Source organism: Python bivittatus, unplaced genomic scaffold (genome assembly GCF_059951505.1).
Source record: "Python bivittatus isolate LINGU-HERP-01145 unplaced genomic scaffold, Pbiv_v1 ctg000700_np1212, whole genome shotgun sequence".
Classification (NCBI taxonomy): domain Eukaryota; kingdom Metazoa; phylum Chordata; class Lepidosauria; order Squamata; family Pythonidae; genus Python; species Python bivittatus.
This window is the reverse complement of record NW_028277098.1, coordinates 26,117,945-26,140,326: the sequence shown is the minus strand read 5'-3', so window position 1 is coordinate 26,140,326 and position 22,382 is coordinate 26,117,945. Positions and strand designations below refer to the sequence as shown.

At 40.0% G+C, this 22,382-nt stretch overlaps 1 protein-coding gene across 1 annotated transcript in view; it reads right to left on the bottom strand.

Moving 5' to 3' along the window:
- HFM1 (helicase for meiosis 1) overlaps positions 1-22,382 on the bottom strand; it is an 84,522-nt gene that overhangs the window by 10,504 nt on the left and 51,636 nt on the right. Inside the window, exons 22-29 of the mRNA XM_088153365.1 lie at positions 21,808-21,855; positions 17,451-17,548; positions 16,881-17,012; positions 8,385-8,470; positions 6,048-6,131; positions 4,270-4,427; positions 4,077-4,180; positions 273-368 (exon numbers count right to left, since the gene is read on the bottom strand). Of these exons, the coding sequence (XP_088009491.1) occupies positions 273-368; positions 4,077-4,180; positions 4,270-4,427; positions 6,048-6,131; positions 8,385-8,470; positions 16,881-17,012; positions 17,451-17,548; positions 21,808-21,855 (806 nt within the window). The remainder of the gene's footprint in view (positions 1-272; positions 369-4,076; positions 4,181-4,269; positions 4,428-6,047; positions 6,132-8,384; positions 8,471-16,880; positions 17,013-17,450; positions 17,549-21,807; positions 21,856-22,382) is intronic.

Here is a 22,382-nt window from a genome sequence, read left to right as displayed (position 1 = left end):
ATCTTTTAAAAAGTAATCATATTATGACTTATGGGACAATACTGTATACTTCCTCACCTCATTCCTCTACCCTCCTGTCTGTGATGTTCGATATGTGAAATTCCCTCCAATACACCCACCTCTAAAGGATCCAAAAGTGTTTACATGTGTGCACATGTCTACATATGCACATTTGCTAAACTCAAGAGACTGAGTGAATCCTCCTCATAATTCTTTCATTGCAAACTGGATCATTCACAAGCTATAATAACAAAAAAATGAATGAAACTCACAGCAGTCATGTCCACATATTTCTTTATTTTTGCAGTGGTGATTGCATTTTCTATTTCCATTCTTTATGCTTAGTGATTCTTGGCTACAAGTGGCTCCTTTTGTTTTATGTTAATTTGATGACATAGAAGAAAAAAACTTTAAACATTGTATCGCAATCCAGTACATGGTAATCAGTGAAAAACTGCAGCCTTTGCACATTATTTTACTGTTCTTTCCACAAAGTTCATAAGGTAAATCATAAGTGAAGATGAAACACATAGAAAACATTTGAAAATGATCATCATAGAAAACAGGCTATGAGGTGATAAACCTACTGAAAGTTTGTTATAATTTAAGTGATTTATCCTTAATCTACTTGCACTGAAACTTTAATGTCAGAACAAAAGGGTAAGGCATACCGTATATATTCTGTTTCTAAAAATTTTGTGCCAAAATAAATCCCACTGTGTTCAATAGGGCTATCACTGGAAAACTGATCTGAGGATCCTACAATTTAAATCAAAACCAACTAAAAATATTCAGATTCAAAAAACATCAAATACGTATACATTAGATATCTATTTCATATATTATTTTTAACGAATTGGCTTGAAATCATAAGAATGTCACATGCCATTTAAAGTGTTAGAAACAACATTTAAAAAACAAAAATCCAACAGAATTCTAGCGCTATTTATAACCACAAAGAGAATACCTCAGGCAAATTTCAAATGCCTGCTGAAAAAGTGGAATTTGCATTTATTTTGAATACTAACCCAAAAGTACACTGATCTTTCTTGTTTGCCAACTCATCTCATAATTATTTTAATACCCTGCAAACAAAAACTTCTGAAGTAGGCCTGTACCCTTTATATTCATACATTTCTCACCATCAGACTGGGTTCTGACATCAAGCACATACCTGAAACCTATTTGGCTGCTAGCAGTATTTAGTAGGGAATTTTTGCTTGCCTTTATTTGTTCTTAGTTTTGATGACCCTACTGAAGAAGTGTGATAACTATCAGATGAATAGCAATCTTTGAATTTTCCATGAATGTTCATAATTTGATTTCCAACCTTCTTTGGTCCTAAGTAAAATGGTGTATATTTCTGCTGAATATCCAGTCCAACTATTAGGGGAGAAAATTATATATTTAGTTTTACAAATATATCTGCATATATATTAGTATTTCTTAAATAAATGAATGGAAGGAGAAGAAGAAAAAAAACAATTTTATACTTTCTGGCCAACAGAATTTTATGACTTCATTGTATTTTACATGGTAAATGGTAGGTAAAAGAATATAATACTGGATCAGAAGTTAATTTTAATATTTAAATATACCTCTCCCTTTTTCCTTTTCCAATGTTTTGTTTTCTATTGATTGCATTTTCCAACAAGGCAGCAGAAAGAGGGGGAAAATATAGGTGTGCATTCTATTAGATAATGATAATATTCATACAGGTCCACATGATTTAGGAGCTGTATGCCAGCTGAAACATACATATTATACATACATATTTACCATTGTAAAAAAAAAAATCCTAGTTTCTGCCTCATTCCCAGCTCCTTCCTTAAAAAGCAGTTACATACGTCTGCCACTGCACATACAGACATGAAGGTAGAACCCTCCAACCATTAAGAAATGCTGTTCGGTATGGATTTTTCTGACTTTCTACCTTTGTGTTTGTCAGAGTTCCAAAGAGCCCTGATGCAACTGTCAGGCAGAGTGATAATCACAAACACTCCTGTTTGTGCAGAGCGCAGCAAAAACTCCAGGAAAATATTAGCCATGAAAGCAAACACAATGCAATGCCCATTTCTTGTTTTCCAAAGAAATCCAGTCAGAAAAGATATACTAACTGGTGTTTATTGATACAAATGCAAAAATCCATAAAATGCAAATATCATACAAAATATAAAGAAAAACACATCTTCCCATGTAATGTAGCATCCAAGACTTTTTAGCAACACAAGCTTAACAAAATCTCTAGCTACAAACTCTTAGAGAAGAGGTACACTACTTGGTACTTTGTTACAACTATGTAGCCTATAAAACCTACATAGTGGCTAACACTAAAACAACTAACAACTACTCAGAGAGACTGCACATTTTCCTCTCCTTGTATTATAGCTCTATGCCACCCCCACTGGGTAACTAGCATACACACGCCAATAGGTGGCAGTAAATAGCACAATACACAACACACAATAACAGGTGTTTTTCACATGATCTCTGTAGCCAAAATATTATTTGTTATTGTTGTAAAGATAACGGGATGAATCCTTTCCCATGAGAATGAAAATCCTGACAGCAACATGAATTCTGCACAACATCCAGTCTAATCCAATGAAATCTTTTTCCTATTCTCCATCCTATCTCTGTGACTAGCAACAAATTTTATGATTTCAAGTCAGAATTTTTCTCTTTTCCCAGCTGCCTTGCTTAATATTCAGCCTGATAAAGATGTCTAGAGAAATTAAAAACGTTTCATTGTTTTGTGACATCTTAGTTGATATTGCTCAACCTAGATTTTGGATTTACTATCCAGATCAATATAGTAATTCTAGTGTCAAAAATTCAGCAGTATTATAGCCATTATTTTTGGACCAGTTGGATTGATCATCCAGGTTAAAAATGAAAATAACTTTACTCAATCTGGATATAAAAATTTCCCTTTAAATAACAGATTTCCATTTCTGGAAGAATATAATGAGAACAATATTGGAAATTCATAGTGTCAGAATCAATTTATGTATTTTACAAACACTTTAGATGAGCAAGCATTGTAAGTTTGTAAACGAGCATAGCTGTATAGAGATACATGTTGATTTAATTTATCATAAGCCTACATTTTTTCATGAGGTCATTCAGGCAGCTGTATTAGACACCTCCACAGAGGAAAGGCTATATGCCTAATTTGACTAGTATTTGGAAATGGATCAAAAATATCTTTTTGTTGCTTTTGACTGTATATGGGTGTTTTATGTTTTCCTAGTTGTTATGGTATGTGTTGTACTTGTTCTTTTTGTCTTTCTTGTTTCCAATGTTTTTATCACCCCTCCCATATTAATCTTCACTCCTTGCCAGGTCTCATTACTCAACGAACCCTCTTCTTATGAACTTATCCTTGTTGCGGAGACAAAAGAAATGGGGGAATGTGGAGTTTAAAAGTTAAAATTCTTTAAAAGTATATTTTCTTAGTAAGACTTTGAGTTTTATGTTTAAACCATGTTTCCTGTGTCACTAGAAAACTGCATAATGTAGAACTAAGAATCCCTATTGGAATTCAGGATGCCTGTTGAAACTGTAATTCAGTTTAAAATGACTCTGAGTAATGAAGGGAAGACAAATAATAAGTTGTGGACTTGCATTTTGAGAAGAAGTATGGAAAAGTGTCACCTTTGAAAGGAATGTAGATCAGGGTTGATGACAAGACCAAGGTGCCACCCTCAGAGCTAGGTCTGGCTGACTACCTTATTGCCAATATAGACTCGGTGGCTTTTCCTGTTTATGTAATGTAATTACTTGTTCATGCACCATTTCTATCTCCTATAAAAACTTTTGTCAATCTATTGTTAGGACTCTCAGTTTGGCTGGGAGCCCAGTGATCATTGTTTTAGGGTATTTCAATGAATAACCTTTGTTTCAGATCTCCATTGCTTTGGTTCATATTCAGTGGATAACATTTTTTTCCATGACACAATATAGTGCCATGGAAAATAAGCATATATTAATTTAATGAAAATGTAAACCAAGAGGTTCTCAGTTTAAAACTTAGCAGACTTGTTTTTAAAACCCAATTCCATAAATTAATTTACCGTATTCAGAACTGATTAGATTTATACTAAGCTCATCAGAATTAACAGCTCTTCTCACTTCAATCTTTTTAGCCCAATTTCCAAATTTCATCAAAGCAGAATCCCTGCAAAGTATAAATGAATCAATAGCTTAATATTAAATATACAAAAATGTACAATTTTTAAAGTTTCAAAATGATTTAAATTTACTCACATAATCCTTTGTCTAAAAATCACATGATTATCATTATCGCCTATTACTAGGGTTGCATAGTGAGAATCTGGAGCAGTTCTTTTTATCTGCAGCTGTTCAAAGTTGGTTAATATGATTGTCACTATGATTTCAGCTACTGTTTCATTGTACTTTGCCAGCTTGAAAATAAATGACATACAATTCAAAAATAAAACTAACTTTGGAATATGATATGATTATAAATTCATATTGGCTGGAGTCAGATACCACGCTAAGCTAGTTCAGTGTTATGACACATGTATAATAACATCATCCCACAAATGCCACCATTACATATTTGCATCCCAAAGTCTGATACAAAAATTGTAGCATTTGTATGATGATGTTGTCATTCATGTCATCATTTCCCTTGCCCCACTGTATATACCCACGGTATTAACCAACATTTAGAAAAGCAAGGCATATTCAAACTCAGGAGAAAACATGGATGGGGAGGAGGTGCCTCTTGAAGAGTTGCTATATCTAGTTCCCAGATCATTCAGGCTATTTATGTTGCTTTGCTGGATTCATGGCCCTTGAGATCTGGTGCATTCTTTGTACCCTCCATACCATAGAATTAAATAATCCCTTGCAGAGTTAGACAATAATGCTTTAAGAGAAAGATCACTCATTAGTGATGTGGCAGACAGCAGGACCAAATGGTGTTATCTTGCTACGTTGTAATGAAGCATCTGCTCTTCTTGCTACACAGCTCTGCTCAGAGCCATGCTGTGACTGTTCCCTTTCAGTAAATATTTATACTACAGTCAACTTCCTGCATGAACATTTAGCTATTACAGGATAGTATATCATGATCCCAATGCTTATTCACAAACACTAAGTTATGAATTAAGTATGGTATAAAGGTATATCCCCAAAGCTACCACTGAGTTATCAGAATAGAAGCAAACTGACTACTCAGTTAAGACTGAGGAAAATTGAGTTAAACATCAGCTTTGGTGCTAAGTTTGCTGAATAGTATTAAAGAGTATCTGCACCACCTGCTGCTCATAGGCATCAGAAGCATCTGGTGTAGTCTACATCTGCTCTTGGATGGACTTTAATTAAAAGTCTCATGAAAAGTACTAACAAATCTACAAAATTAATTAATTAATTAGGATGCCACCCCACCCCCAACGACTCTGGGCAATACCTATGGTCTAGAATAAAAATAGACATAATGGACAAAATGATACCTTCAAAATTGTCAGTTCAAATATTAGGCTAGGGCACTAACTCTCCAGCTGTTGGTGGTCAAACTGAACATCTGTTCCAAAAAATGTTCTATTCATGAAACAGATCAGTCAGTCCAAGTAGCATGGTATCTAATCCATTGTTATTTTGGGGGTCTGCTAATCTTTAATTTTTCTTGAACTGTTTTATGTGTGTTACAAACATGAAAAGGGCTATACAGAGATATAGGAATAAATCTATAAAAGACAAACATTTATTGACAAAATTTTAGACATCATTTCTCAATCTTTCCAATTTATGATTAGAAATCTTCACTATGGGCTTTCTATTCTATCACTTTCCCTACCCTACTAGCTACTACATTTGACTCCATGAAATCCTCATGAACTATTGGCTCCATAGTTTGAAGACTTTTTTTTGTAATTATTTAATGCAGGACATAAATCTCAAGTGTACTTAATGAATATTTGCAGAATTTAGGAAATAAAGTATCTTCTAAGTTTTCTTTTCAATTCAGTTGTTTTGTGGTGGGAGCACAGAACAGAAATAATGGAACAAAAATGTACCTGCTCAATGTTAAGTTCATATTTTGGAAGGTGTGCTACTGATTCTTTAATCTGATTTCCAAAAGGAGGATGTCTGTTCAAAATCTGAAAATAGCATTCATATTAATAGCAATTCAGATAGCATTCATATTAATTCAGAACATACACTAACATTTACTAAACACCCTAACATAGCACAATATTTACAAAACATAGTCTTCCTGGTATTATAATGTTACCATTTTTCTTTAAATTAATCAAAATTGCAACAATACCATTCTGGGATAATTTGTGGCAGTTTATAATCTCGATTAAGTATAATAAAGCACTCAATGTTAAAATAAATAAATAAATATTTAATAAACAACAGTAGTCTAAAGATACTGTTTCTGCATATTAAAAATTCAGCACAAGGTAAACTTTGATTTGTTCAAATTATAATCTGCCTTTGCTTTAGGAGCTCAAAACAGAGTACATCATGTTCCCGCCTCCATTTTTTTCCCCACAACAAAAACTCTTTTAGATTGGTTGGGCTGAGAGAGACCAAATCAAAGTTACCAATGAGCTTCAGTGACTGACAGTGCACTTGAACCTGGATTTCCATAGTGCCAGTTCATTCGACTTTGCAAGGCAGCAGTAGGCTATGTGCCTGCAGTCGTTTCCTTTGGTACCTAGTGGGTCCGTCCCCACCTGACTTTTTTATTATTTCCAACCCAATGGAATGTTGGAAAGAAATGAGATAGAGGGGTCTGCTCTGCATGACTTCCCTATCGGGTTTTAGTTTTGTTTAATTATAAAAAGGAGAAAACTGCACGCTGCAAATTGCACTTACCACATCACTGAACACAGGATACATAGGTATATGTTTTTGTTTGTGCATGGGAGGGAGGGCTGTAAGTCCAGTTCTCTTTTTTGAAACGTACTCTCTTACCCATAGAACTGTTAAAGGTTATTGGGCTAATGCAGAGGCTACAGAGAGCAGCATAGAGCAACATCACCAGCCTGCCCTCAGAAAAAGGAATACTGTGTACATTATAGTAGCCATTTTATAGAGAGGGAAGCCCCCCACTAGCAACCACTTCATGTGAGCACCCAGAAATATTGTAAATGGCCCCTGATTCCAGAATGGTGGCCAGCCCTCCTTTAAGGCATCATGTATCCTTGACAATACAGTGTAAGTAAGAAAACAGAGGTCTGTCTTGTTTAGGGCACATCCACACAAACCTCTAACACTGGCTTGAAAATGCCTTGCTGAATGTTCATTAAAGGTATATCTCAATGATAGTCTTCCCCTCATCCCCAGCCTATGATTGAAGCAACTAACTTCAGATTTATACAAACAGATGAGGAAATGCTGTTTTCAATCTAATCCCAACACAAGCCTTGCATGATATATGATGTTTTGGCAGCTTCTATACTGATGACACAGTTATGGGCAGAGATCTGGTCAGGGAATGAAATCCAATAGTCCCTGCAATGTAACTTGCCCAGCGGGAAAACTCTGAGCACCATTCTCCAACCTCATTAATGAGGCAGAATAAAGGCAGCTATGTAAAAAGAGCAAATATACTCTGGCCTTTTATATCCCACCATACAGATTGGAGGACAGAACATAAAACTGGCTATCTGGATATGCCTTTAGTATGATCTAAATGAACGTCCCATATTCAACCAGCTACTTACTTTCCTTTCTTACTTTCTGCTATTATTGTTTTTCCCCTCCACCAATTACTATATTGCAGTTATCCACTGCCTGAATTTATCAGATGAAATAAAAATTGTAAACACTATGTTTATATACTACAGCTGTAACACATATTTACATTTTTGTTCAACTCTTCTATCAGTTACAGATGATTTTGGAATTTGAAACACTGCAGTGTGAATTCCTTTTCTGTTCTCCTCATCTCTGATACCTTACCATACTAGTATCTGGACTTGAAGAATTATGAATTCCTGGCAATAGAATGTTTTGAACATACTGAGATCATGACTCAGTATTTTTTTTCCAGAACATTATACAGAATTCTAGGAAGGGACTAGGAATGAATCCAGTATAGTGTGAACAGAAAGTCACTTGTGTTACAGGCATTTATCTACCCCTCCTCCCTATATAGGCTATCAAAAAATCTGGAGTAGTTTTTGAAAGTATGTGGAAGGTGATATAGGAAACAGACCTCCCTTATTACCACTTCTGGAGATGGAAATACAGCTGTCTGAAAAAACAGCTGTATGTTCCTTCAAGATATTTGAAGCCTTTATTTAGAAAACAGCAGAATACAAATCAGGTAACATAATATGTGAATAAATGTAGAATAGTACCTGTAATACAAGAAATAAAAATTACAAAATAAATACCAATTCAAGTTCTCTTGCATTTGTATCTTCTATTCTTTTAAAGGATGTCAGTCCTGCATTCATCATTGCATTTGATAAAGTTATACCTGTTGAAAATGGAAATGTGTTAAATCTTAATTTTTCCAGTTGCATTTCCTTATAACTTATCTTAACTGGCAAGCAAATATAAAATATCATTTAAACTAAGCATGGTAATATCTACTCTGAAATATGTTTCAAAATGGCCATCTGTCAGAGTGCTGAGCCTGGTGGTTTAGTGTTTGCCTCTGTAGTTGGTGAGGTTTGGCTGGACTGCAGTTTGGGTGGTTCATCCCTGGAGGTGTTTTGGACTGAAGTCCAGGGTAATGGGAAAAGCGCCAACAGCAGCACAGATTGTTGGTGAAGCCTGAAGCACCAGCAATATCCAGCTGAGTGGCTGGAGCATGGTGTGGTGGCTGGCAGTGGTTGTGAAACATAGCCATGTTTTTGCCCTGCTCTGGGTCATGTTGCCATGGAGAACCTTGGAAGAGCTGGTGCTGCCGCAGCAACTTTAGTGGCACCAAAGATCAGCTGTTTGTGGATCAGCTGACTGGTGGCACTTAGTGTAACACAGGAACTGCAGCAGCTTCGAGAAAGAGGCAGTGGGAACATTAAGACACCAACTCTGCCCTCCATTTTGCTTTCTTTCTTGCTTGTAACTTTGGAGCAGTGGCTTCTCTGTCTGGGCTGACACAATTGAATTGAAGTGGCAGTTTGTTGTTGTTGTTCAGTCATTAAGTCATGTCCGACTCTTCGTGACCCCATGAACCATATCGCACCAGGCCTTCCTGTCCTTCACTGCCTCCCTGAGTTTGCTCAGTTTCATGCTCATTGCTTCAGTGATCCTATCTAACCATCTCATCCTCTGCCGTCCTCTTCTCCTTTTGCCTTTGATCTTTCCCAGCATCAGGGTCTTTTCCAAAGAGTCCTCTCTTCACATTAGGTGACCAAAGTATCTGAGCTTGAGCTTCATTATCAATCCTTCCAATGAGCAATCAGGGTTGATTTCCTTTAAGATTGACTGGTTTGACCACCTAGCAGTCCAGGGGACTCTTAAGAGTCTTCTCCAGCACCACAGTTCAAAGGCATCAATTCTTTGGCCCTCAGCCTTCTTTATGGTCCAGCTCTCACAGCCATACATTACTACTGGAAAAACCATAGCTTCGACTATGCAGATCTTTGTTGGCAAGGTGACGTCTCTGCTTTTTAATATGCTATCTAGGTTTGCCATAGCTTTCCTCCCAAGGAGCAAGCATCTTTTAATTTCATGGCCGCAGTCTCCGTCTGTGGTGATCTTGGAGCCCAAATAAATGAAGTCTGTTACTGCTTCCATTTCTCCCCCTTCTATTTGCCAGGAACTGATGGGTCCAGATGCCATGATCTTAAGTTTTTTTAATGTTGAGTTTCAAGCCAACTTTTGCACTCTCCTCTTTCACCCTTATCAAGAGGCTCTTTAGTTCTTCTTCACTTTCTGCCATTAGGGTGGTATCGTCTGCATATCTGAGATTATTGATGTTTCTCCCTGCAATCTTAATTCTGGCTTGCGATTCTTCCAGCCTGGCATTTCTCACGATGTACTCTGCATATAGGTTAAATAAGCAGGGTGACAGTGTACAGCCTTGTCGTATTCCTTTCCCTATTTTGAACCAATTGGTTGTTCCGTGACCGATTCTAACTGTTGCTTCTTGGCCCGCATACAGATTTCTCAGGAGACAGCTAAGGTGGTCTGGTACCCCCATCTCTTTAAGAATTTGCCACAGTTTGTTGTGATCCACACAATCAAAGGCTTTTGCATAGTCAATGAAGCAGAAGTAGATGTTTTTCTGGAACTCTCGTGCTTTCTCCATGATCCAGCGAATGTTGGCAATTTGATCTCTAGTTCCTTTGCCTCTTCGAAACCCAGCTTGTACATCCGGTAGTTCTCGGTTCATTTACTGCTGAAGCCTAGCTTGTAGGATTTTGAGCATAACCTTGTTAGCATATGAACTGAGCGCGATTGTGCGATAGTTTGAGCATTCTTTGGCATTGCCCTTCTTTGGAATTGGAACGTAAACTGACCTTTTCCAATCCCGTGGCCCATTGCGTTTTCCAAACTTGCTGGCATATTGAGTGCAGCACTTTAACAGCATCATCTTTTAGTATTTTAAATAACTCAGCTGGAATACTGTCATCTCTGCTAGCTTTGTTGTTACTAATGCTTCCTAAGGCCCATTTGACTTCGCTCTCTAGGATGTCTGGCTCAAGGTCAGTGATCACATCAGCATGGACATCAGGGACATTAAGATCTTTCTTGTATAGTTCTTCTGTGTATTCTTGCCACGTCTTCTTAATCTCTTCTGCTTCTGTTAGGTCCCTGCCTTTTTTGTCCTTTATCATGCCCATCTTTGCACTAAACGTTCCTTTGATATCTCCAATTTTCTTGAAGAGATCTCTAGTCTTCCCCATTCTATTGTTTTCCTCAATTTCTTTGCATTGTTCATTTAAGAAGGCCTTCTTATCTCTCCTTGCTATTCTCTGGAAATTTGCATTCGGTTGTTTATATCTTTCCCTTTCACCCTTGCTTTTTGCATTCCTTCTTTCCATAGCTATTTGTAAAGCCTCATCAGACAGCCATTTTGCTTTCTTGCATTTCTTTTTCTTTGGGATGGTTTAGTTGCTGCCTCCTGTACAATGTTACGGACCTCCGTCCATAGTTCTTCAGGCACTCTGTCTACCAAATCTAATCCCCTAAATCTATTCATCACCTTCACTGTGTACTCACAAGGAATATGATCTAAGTCATACCTGAGTGGTCTAGTGGTTTTCCCTACATTCTTCAATTTAAGCCTAAATTTTGCAGTAAGAAGCTCATGATCTGAGCCACAGTCAGCTCCTGGTCTTGTTTTTGCTGTCTGTATAGAGCTTTTCCGTCTTTGGCTGCAAAGTATATAATCAATCTGGTTTCGGTATTGACCATCTGGTGATGTCCATGTGTAGAGTCGTCTCTTGTGTTGTTGGAAAAGAGTGTTTGCTATGACTAGCTTGTTCTCTTGACAGAACTCTATTAGCCTTTGCCCTGCTTCATTTTGTACTCCAAGGCCAAACTTGCCTGTTATTCTGATTACTCCTTGACTTCCTACTTTAGCATTCCAATCCCCTATGATGAAAAGGACATCTTTTTTTTGTGCTAGTTCTAGAAGGTGTTGTAGGTCTTCATAGAACCGGTCAACTTCAGCTTCTTTGGCATCAGTGGTTGGGGCATAGATCTGGATTACTGTGATGTTGAATGGTTTGCCTTGGATTCGCACTGAGATCATTCTGTCGTTTTTGAGGTTGTACCCCATTACTGCCTTTCCCACTCTCTTATTGACTATGAGTGCAACTCCGTTTCTTCTAAGGGTTTCTTGGCCACAGTAGTAGATATAATGGTCACCTGAATTAAATTCACCCATTCCCATCCATTTCAATTCACTGGAAGTGGCAGCAGCAACCTGAAATTGGTAGCCCTTAGTGTGACAGAGGGCTGGGATTCACAGGTGTGCACAGTGGGAGTAGAAACTTCAGGAAAACTGAACCACATTCTGTGGCTGTTTCTTTCTCTGGCCACACAATGCCATAACTATCTTGGCTGCTCTTTTGGTTTTGTTTTCTGGACACAGGCCTTGGAAGGACTAGGGTATGTTTGGTTAGTTTCCTATTGTGGTAAACCTGAAAAGATTACATCTTGGACTCTGGAGGACTGACAGAGCAGCGCTGGTTATTTCAATTAGATGGTTTATGAGTGAAAGCTTGGTGGAGTTGGAACTGTTTGCCACCCCCCCCCCCCAGGTGAGAGACAGGGGCATGGGGCTTGAGCCCACCTACCTTGGTTGTAAGTTGGATTTTACTTCCCTGGTGGTCTGAGTGAGAGCAAGGTTGCCAGGAGTTGGTATGAATGTGGTTGGTGCTTGGGTGGAGTGTGGGACATGGATAGGCTCTCCTGGCTTAAGTGCTGAGTGATTATCAGAAGCACCTAGGCATTCATGCTTTCATGGAAAGTATTGAAGACTGTGATGGGAAGACATTAGGCAAAGGTTGGAGAGGCTCAATGCTGTTGAGGAAAAGGGCAGACAGGAACATCAGGGTGGCAACAGGCATGGGGGATACGGCGGGAGACAGGGAGCAGCCTGCTCTCAAGGAAGGCAGCCTCAGAGTTTAATACCAATGCCTCATTCCAGCCACTTTGCTCAGCCCAAGGCCTCGTTTTTGGAGTTTCAGTGGTCCTGGTTTTCTGGCTGTTGCTCATTCATGTGAGGTTGGAATGTAATAAGTCCCAGATCTTCCATGATGTAATCTTGGATTAAAGGGCTGATCTGGTATGCATTACCAAAACCTGGTTGGGCACAGAAGAGGTGGATTCCCTTCTCAGAATGTGCCCTCCCAAGTTTCAGGTATGGCACCTGCCATGGCCCCATGGCAGGTATGGGAGTTGTTATCCAGGAATCTCTGGTGGCTCTTAGGGGTGCTGCTCCAGATGTAATTGGATATGAAACCTTTTTTTTGAAGCTGGGCTGTAAGGATCAGATTGAATTGTTTGTTTACTAGTCTCCCTGCTGTGTAGTGACCTCCCTGCTTGAGCTCCTCAATTCCATGTTCAGGTTGGTGATGGAGTTAACTAGATTGATGGTTCTGGGAGACTTCAACCTGCCTTCTCTGGGTCTGGAGTCAGAGGCAGCTTTTGAGTTTATGGCCACCATGACAACTATGGACCTAATCCAGGTTACCAATGATCCAACTCACAGCAAGGGTCACATTCTGGACTTTTTATCTCAGGGCAGCGGTGATGTCAACTGGTGTTGGAGAATGTTATCACTAGTCCCTTGCCATGGACAGATCACTCCCTTCTACCTTTGCAGTTCTCCATGCAGTTCTCCCCCCATCAGTTGCCTGGAGCAGATTGAACAAATAGGTTCATCCTCTCTGCAGTTCTCCCCCCCCCCCCCACTGCAGGGAGGATGAACCTATTTGTTCAATCTGCTCCAGGCAACTGATGCACCCAGCTGAGTTTCAGAGGGAATTTAAGTTATTCCTGAAACTCTGTTGCATGCTCTGGCAGAGGCGTTAGTTGCTGTTTGGAATGAGCAGGTGATGGCCTCAGATTGGATTGCACCCATGTGGAGACTCTGTGATCAGGAATCCTGCCAAGCTCCCTAGTTCTCCAATTTGCTCCAGGTGATGAAGTGTCACAAGAGATACCTACAGCACATCTGACTGAGCACAGGTAAGAGCCTTTATTAGTACTTACCTTGTGGTGGTAAGAGCAATGAAGCAGGCTCACCTCTGCTTTTACTGTGTCTGCAGTTAGCCAACTGGTGGCCCTGTTTTGGGTGACCAGATCTCTCCTTGGTAAGGAGGGGATAGGGGATCCCTTGCAGGGTCACTGTGAGGACTATTCTAAGCATCTGTTAGACAAAGTTGCTTGGATCAGCTCAGATCTGGAGCAGCTAGGCAGGTCCTATGGAAAGGAATCTCACCTGGTTAGCCCTAAGGAATTGGAAAAGGTCCTTGGAGCTGTGAGTCCTGCCACCTGTTTTAGATTCATGCCCTCTTGATTGGCCAAGGCCAGCCAGGAGGTGGCATATAATAATAATAATAATAATAATAATAATAATAATAATAATTATTATTATTATTATTATTATTATTATTATTATTATTATTATTTATTAAATGTATATGCTGCCTGACTCCCAGAAACTCTGGGCAGTTGGGTCCAAGCAGTGGAATGCTTCTTTGAGGGAAGGAATAGTTCCATATACTTTGAAGGAAGCAGTGGTCCATCCCTTCCTTAAGGAGCCAATCTTGGATCCAACAGTAGTGGACAACTTCCATCCAGTTTCCAACCTTCCCTTTTTTGGGAGGGTTATGGAGAAGATGGTAAGTGCACAGCTTCTGGGGGTTCTTGAAACAGATTATTTGGTTCCTTTTCAGTCAGGTTTCAGGATGGATTATAGTGCTGAGACAACAATGGTCACACTAGTGGATGATTTCTGGAGGGCTCAAGATACGGGTGGTGCATCAATCCTTTCCCTTCTAGATCTATCAGTGGCTTACAATACCATTGACCATGTTGTCCTTCTGAATTGGCTTTGTGGGTTGGGAGTGGGAGCACTGTTCTGAAGTGTTTCTCTTCCTTTTTCTGGGGCTGGTTTCAGTCGATGTTCATAGTGGGGGGAGAGGTCTAGCCTTAAGCTTCTCTTTTGTGGGGTACCTCAGGGCCTGAATTTTTTCCCACTCCTATTTAACATCTACATGAAATTGTGGGTGAGGTCATCCATCAGCATAGGGTGCAATGCCACCAATAGGCTGATGATACTCAGTTTTTTTATATCCACTCTGGCCACACAAGTGACACTGTTGAGGTTCTTACCCAGTGACTGGAAGCTGTGAGGGCCTGGATGGGGGAGAACAGGTGCAGCTCAACCCAGGCAAGACTGAGCAGCTTTGGGTTTTGGGAGGCCCCTGGATCTGGTTATTCTTCATCTTTAAATCTTAATGGAGTAGCAATCCCCTAGCCAGACTTGGTGTGCAATCTAGGGATCCTCCTGGACTCAGGATTACTGCAACATGCTCTACATGGAGCTGCCCACAAAGAGCACTCTGAAGCTTCAACTGGTGCAGAATGAGGTGGCTTGCATAGGCTTGGGTGCTTCAAAGTTCACCTGTGCAACAACCCTGCTTTATGACCTGCACAGGCTTCCAATATGCTCCCAGCTGCAATTCTAGGTGCTGTTTTTCACCTTTAAAGCTCTTACATGGTATGGGGCCACGTATGGGACCATCTGTCTCATAGGGTTTCTGCCCATTTCACCAGATGCAACAGCGTGGACACACTTCAGATCCCCTCTCTTAGACAGTGACATCTTGTGGGACCAAGGAGGCATGCATTTTCTGTCACAGCATGTGCCCTATAGAACAGCCTCCCCCCTGAGATTCAGATGGCCTGGCCTTCTTGGCTTTTCAGAAGTCTGTTAAAACTGGGCTTTCCCCCCCAAGCATTAGGGCCAGGATGCTAAAGAAACCCAATATATGTGTTTGTGTTATATGAATTGTTTTGTGGTACCTCAGTTATTTGTTTTTTGTGATGTTCAAAAATTCTAATGAGTTAGGGGTTTAATACTGATTTTTGTACATAATTTCACTGCCTGGAGTTATGTGCTTAAGATGGGTGGCTATATAAATTTTCTCAATAAATAAATAAATAAAATGTCACAATTCCCATTAAGTTGCACAACAAGTAAAGATGAAATATAAAGAAATTATAAACATTATTCTTAATCACAGGTCAGTGCCCTGACTACCATTGGTTACTGAGAACTCTGAGATACATTTTTTTTTTTTTGGTCTGCGCTCAGTCATTGCTGACCCTGCAGTGACTGCTTGGATGAGTCCTTGCAGTTTTCAAGGCAACTGTTCTTCAGAAGTGGTTTGCCAGAGCCTCCTTCCTAGGGCAGAGCCCAGCTGGCGAGCGCAGGAGGTGGGGTTTCCGTTGCTTCGCGCCCTTTTCAGGCGCGCGCGGTTTTTCGCGCTTACCGGCAACTGCTCCCAACTCCTTTTTTGCAAGGCACCACCAGCATTTTTCCTCCCACCGGAGTGAGAGTACCCATTTGTCTACTCACGTAAGTTTTCAACCTGTTGGGTTGACAGGAACTGGGGAGGAAACAGGAGCTCACCCTGTTCAACGCGAAGGCTGGACTCGAACCGCTGAAGCATCGACCATTTCTGGCCAGCAACTTTCAGCGTCATTAAGCCGCTGCGCCACCGCGTCCCCTTTTCTGAGATACATTGCTATATTGCTATCATTATTTGCTATGTTACTACTAGACTGTTCTTATACTTTAAAGTTTTATGTTTCTGTCAGCATCTCGCTGGCTGTGAAAGATAATAAGCAAACTTTCCCATCCTTAGAACAGAAAGTATCTAAACTAACAGTGCTATCCTATGTACGTTGGTTCAGAAATATGTTCCCAAGTTTCATATAGTTTATTCTGAAGTATATGTGGCATAAATGCCTAAAGTAGTTAATGTGTCTACCTCATATTTTAAAATAATTATTTCAAATCTGTCATTTTGAAAAAACATATATATTGAGATTGTAGGAGCTCTTGGCAGCATATACAAATATCTCCAACTTTCTTTTGTAATTTGTACTTCTTATGTATAATAGACTGCTCTACAAAGTTGTCATCACTGCTGCTACTTCCTTTTGTAAAGCTAAGCAGCATATTAATTAATAGAAGAAAGCTCTAAGAACTGTGCATGGATTCCATTTAAATTCTCCTCAGAATCTATTCTGGAGAGCCTTCTCCGATTTGAGGATAGAAGAAGAAAAGGAAAAACCTATCCTACTATTTTTTCTGCTAGTAGATTGAAATGATCAGATTTTTACCCCAAACAGGAAAAAGTTCAACATGTATTGTATCCTGAGTTCAAAGGTAGAATAATTTTTATGGTACCTACCAATTTTTTCTAGCTGTTTGGATACATACAATGAATTTTCCCAAAGTCTACATCTGAAGCACTTTGCTAAAATCAAGGAGTTTAATAATACAATAAAGTTGTTTGGACGGGTAGCCAGAAATTCAGACAACCCTACACAAGAAAAAGAACAAGGGTAAAAAGAAAGAGGGAGAGAAAGAATACATGCTTATGTATCTTTCTATTAATTTTAATACATTGTTTCTATTTTTTACTCTTGTAAACAACTTGGACTTGTTAGCATGTTAGCAAATGAGTGGCCCTAAAAATTTAAATTATAAGCACAGGTAGTCCTCATTTAGCGACTGCCTCATTTATTGACCATTTGCAGTTATGATGGTGATGAAAAAGTAACTTTGTGATCTGTCCTTGCATTTATAACCTTTGCAGGTCTATAAAGCAAAGGAAAACTGAAGATTGTAAAATCATGATGTTTTACTTAATAGCCACTTTGCTTAACGACTGAGTTGCCAGTCCCAATTGTGGTTACCAAATGAGGACTACCAGTAAGTAAATAAATAATAAAAAGAATAATTTTAAATTTTACCATACATTTTGTAAGTCTTATGCCATTTCTAAAAATCTTTCCTATATCTTGCGTCAAGGTGAAATCTTGGATGGGAATGCATCCTAACTGTGCCTGAATAAGACTGAAAAAGAAGTTGTAAATTCTTCAAAATATTGAAAACACCAGTATATAAATATAATAACCAGGAAGTCCACTGATTAAAAAAAATCAAGCTCAAGATAAAATCTAGAGAGAATGAAGTGTAAGGAAACACCATACAGAAACGAAGATGTGTACCTCAAGGTTGAATTGTGGAGTCCTTGGTGTTCTCTGAGCTTGGTTGTTTTCCTGCAAATGTTTCATTACCAGTGGCTGGTGTGGGTCTTCCAGGCTGTGTGGCCGTGTTCTTGAAGTTTTGTTTCCTAACGTTTCGCCAGCACCTGTGACCAGCATCTTCAGACTGCAGGAGCACAGACAGGAGCAGTTCTCTCTGTGCCCAGGGTAATGTGACCCTTCTGTGGGTATTTATAGAGATCTGGGGGGGAAAGGGGGATTGGGTGTGTGTGTGGGGGGGTTGAGTTACTGAGTGGCTGCTTGTTTTGGTGTCAGCATCTGTGTGTATCTTCCTGGGGATTAGGCAGGGTTTTTTCTTCTATTGAATTGTTAACGAGGGGCTGCTGGGGGTGATTAGCAAGTTCATTGTGTGAACTGTTCACATGTCCTGGTGGTTGAGCTGAGTTCATTGACCTTTTGCAGGCTGTATTTTTCAGGATTGGTAGCCAGGTTTTGTTGATTTTTAGACTCTCCTCTTTTTTATTGAAACTGTGCTGGTGTTTGTGAATCTCAATGGCTTCCCGGTATAGCCTGGTATAGTGGCTGTTGGTGTTGTCCAGTATCTCTGTGTTTTCAAATAGGATTTTGTGTCCAGAGTGCTTGAGAGCATGTTCAGCTACTGCAGATTTTTCTGGTTGCTGTAGTCTGCAGTGTCTTTCATGTTCTTTTATCCTGGTATGGATGCTGCGTTTTGTGGTCCCGATGTATACTTGCCCGCAACTGCATGGTATGCGGTATACTCCTGCGGTGGTGAGGGGATCCCTTTTGTCTTTTGCTGATTTTAGCACTTCTTGTACTTTTCTGGTGGGTCTGAAGATTGTTTGGAAATTGTGTTTTTCCATCAGTTTTCCCATGCGGTCTGTGACCCCTTTGATATAGGGCAGAAATACTTTGTTGGTGGGTGGCTGTTTTTCTTCTTCAGTCGCATGTTGCTTTATTGGTTTGATGGCTCTTTTTATTTCATTTTTGGAGTAGCCATTCGCTTGTAGGACCTAATTAAGGTGGTTAAGTTCAGAGTTTAGGAATTGGGTTTTACAGATCCGATTGGCACGATCCATGAGGGTTTTGATAATGCCTCTTTTCTGATGTGGGTGGTGGTTGGAGTTTTTGTGTAGGTACCGGTCTGTGTGGGTAGGTTTTCTGTAGACTTTGTGTCCTAATTTGAGGTCTGGTTTGTGTATGACCAACGTGTCTAGAAATGGAAGTTGGCCATCCACTTCTTTTTCCATGGTGAATTGTACATTGGGGTGGACGCTGTTTAGGTGGTTCAGGAACTTCTCTAGGTCTTCTTCATCCTGACTCCAAATTGCAAAGGTGTCATCCACAAATCGGAACCAGACTGTTGGGGTAGCGGGTGCGGTTTCTAAAGCCCGTTTTTCAAAATGTTCCATGTAGAAATTTGCTACGATTGGGCTCAGGGGGCTTCCCATGGCGACACCGTCCATCTGTTCGTAGTACTCATTATCCCATAGGAAGTAACTGGTTGTTAGGCAATGCTGAAATAAGGCTGTTATGTCTTCTGGGAAGATCTGTTTGATGAGTGCCAGGGTGTCCCTCACTGGTACCTTGGTGAACAGGGAGACCACGTCAAAGCTGACCAGTTTGTCCATGGGGTTGAGTTTCAGGGTGCTGATTTTGTCAATGAAATGTCCTGAGTCTCTGATGTGGGCTGGAGTCTGTCCAACGTGGGTCTGTAGAAGGGTGGCCAGATGTTTGGATAATTCATATGTCGGGGAGCCAATGGTGCTTACGATGGGTCTGAGTGGGATCGAGTCTTTGTGGATTTTGGGGAGTCCGTATAGTCTGGGTGTAAGGGCTTCGGTCTTGCATATGCGTTGAAGTACGTTGGGGTGAAGGGAGGAGCTCCTCGTCAGGGTGTTGGTTTGTTTCATGATTTTGCTGGTTGGATCCCGTTTTAGTTTTCTGTATGTGGTGGGGTCTAGTAGTTCTCTAACTTTGTCTTTGTATTCATCTGTTTTCATAATTACCGTGGCGTTGCCCTTGTCAGCCGGCAGGATGATGATGTCGGGGTCCGAATTGTGACATGTGAACAGTTCACACAATGAACTTGCTAATCACCCCCAGCAGCCCCTCGTTAACAATTCAATAGAAGAAAAAACCCTGCCTAATCCCCAGGAAGATACACACAGATGCTGACACCAAAACAAGCAGCCACTCAGTAACTCAACCCCCCCCCACACACACCCAATCCCCCCTTTCCCCCCCCCCAGATCTCTATAAATACCCACAGAAGGGTCACATTACCCTGGGCACAGAGAGAACTGCTCCTGTCTGTGCTCCTGCACTCTGAAGATGCCGGTCACAGGTGCTGGCGAAACATTAGGAAACAAAACTTCAAGAACACGGCCACACCGCCCGGAAGACCCACACCAGCCATCGTATGCCGGCCGTGAAAGCCTTCGACAATACGTTTCATTACCAGGTTAGGTAACATCTTCAGTGCTAGAATGGAATGGGGTTTGCTCTCTGTTTATATATTGTGGCATGCCTTGCCAGTGTTGGTGGGGGTGTGGGTTTTGTTTTGTTCTATTTTTTTCTTCTGGTAGTTCCTTGATTAGGTTATTGTTTACTGCTTGTATGTCTGGTGGTAATCTTAGTGTTAATCTCTGCTTATCTGGGTGATGATTGCTGGTGAGGAGATGTTCTGGTCTTTTGTGTCCTTTTTATTGTCTCTTTTGAATAGTGTGTAGATGTTGTTTATCTCTATGTGCCTGTTGATGGCTGCCTTGCCTGAATACCAAGCTTCCAAGTATTCTCTTGCATTTTTGGATTTAGCTTGGTCTAAGATGCTGACAGTTTCCCAGTTGAAACTATGGTTAAGTCTGTCCATGTGTTGTGAGATTAAAGAGTTTTCATCATGTCTTCTGACTGCTAGTTGGTATTCATGGATGCACTCTGCAAGCCTTCTGCCTGTCTGTCCTACATAGTGGTTGTTATAGTCCTTACACTATATGTTGTAGATGACTCCTGTTTTTTCTTTTTGGGCTACTGGGTCTTCTGGTTTGCTTAAGATGTTTTGGAGGGCTTTAGTTGGTTTGTGTGCTACAGAGATGCCATGTGGTTATAATAGTCTGTTGGTAGTTTCTGAGACATTTCTGATGTATGGCAGTGTTCTCCTTTTCATAGCTTGTGTTGGTTGTGTTGCAGTAGGTTGAATGGTCAAGGAGTTTTTGATAAAGTTGTGTGGATGTCCATTTTGTTGGAAGATGTTGTATAGGTGGTCTGTTTCCTTTTTCTGCTGTTCTGGGTTGCTGCAATGCGTTTGTGCTCGTTTGAATAATGTTCTTACACAGCTCCTCTTGTGGGAGGAAGGGTTGTTACTTTGGTAATGGAGTACTTGATTAGTGTGGGTTGTCTTCCGATAGACTTGGACTTCTAATTTGCTGTTGTTTCCTCTGCTGATAAGGATATCCAGGAAGGGCAGCGTGTTGTTGTTTCCTTCCTCTCTGGTGAACTTTATTCCTTCGAAGATTTTGATGGTTTCATGTGTCTTCTCTAGTTGTCCTTTTTTATTATAACAAAGGTATCATCTACATACTGGATCCATACCTTGGGTTGTATGCATGGGAGCACTATAGTTTCTGGGCGTTGCATTACAATCTCTGCTATGAGTCCTGACAGGGGTGATCCCATGAGTGTGCCTCTGATTTGTTGGTATATTTATCCATCAAACTGAAAATAGGTAGTGAGGCAGAGGTTGATGAGGTCCATGATTCTGGGTATTTTGATCTGGGTGTATTTGGTTAGGTCGGGTGTGCTGTGTAGTACTACTAATATGGATTCTTTCACTAGTTCCCAGTTTATGGATGTAAAGAGTGCTGTGACATCACATGAGATCATAATTTCATCTTCATCTATGTGTACATCTTTGATTTTCTGTAGGCACTGTAGTGAGGAGTTAGAGAACCCCAAGGACACCACAAACACCATACAATAATTTACCAATAATCATTATTATTTCTATTTTAAAATAATAATAATAATAATAATAATAATAATAATAATAATAATAATAATAATAATAATAATATTGTACAAAATGCTTACCAGTTTACTTTCATTTCTCTTGTTTTTATTTTTCCTTCCATTGGATATCTGTACATGAACATACAAGGTTTTATTTACTTGTGCTAAATATAGGGCATTAGTTTAGAACATAAAATGGGATGTATTTCCCATTAACAAAAAGATGTACCAGAATCATACATATAAATAAGTCCCACTGAATTCAATAAGACTTATTTAGCAGTAAATTGCTATACAGTTACAGCTTCAGAGCAGAGTTATGGAACTTGTGGTCCTCCAGATGCTCTTGAAATATGCTCTTCAGTATTGACCATGTGAGCTTGAGATGGGGTTTGCCAATCTCTGGGAAGATAAACATTCTCCATACTTTACAGCTTCAAATGTGCACATTTTAACACTGCAAGTTCTAATGGGTAGAAATCACATGCAGTTTTGAGGAATTCCAAGAGGAATCATAGCAAGATATGGAATAGAAGGGAAGAGAAAAGGTGAGGAATGCTGTGCCTGAAAGCCAAATGGGCTATGGGAGCTTCCAGGACTGCCACCAGCCCATCAGAGAGCTGAAGCTACAGAGCTAGAGTTGCTGTCATTTTGTC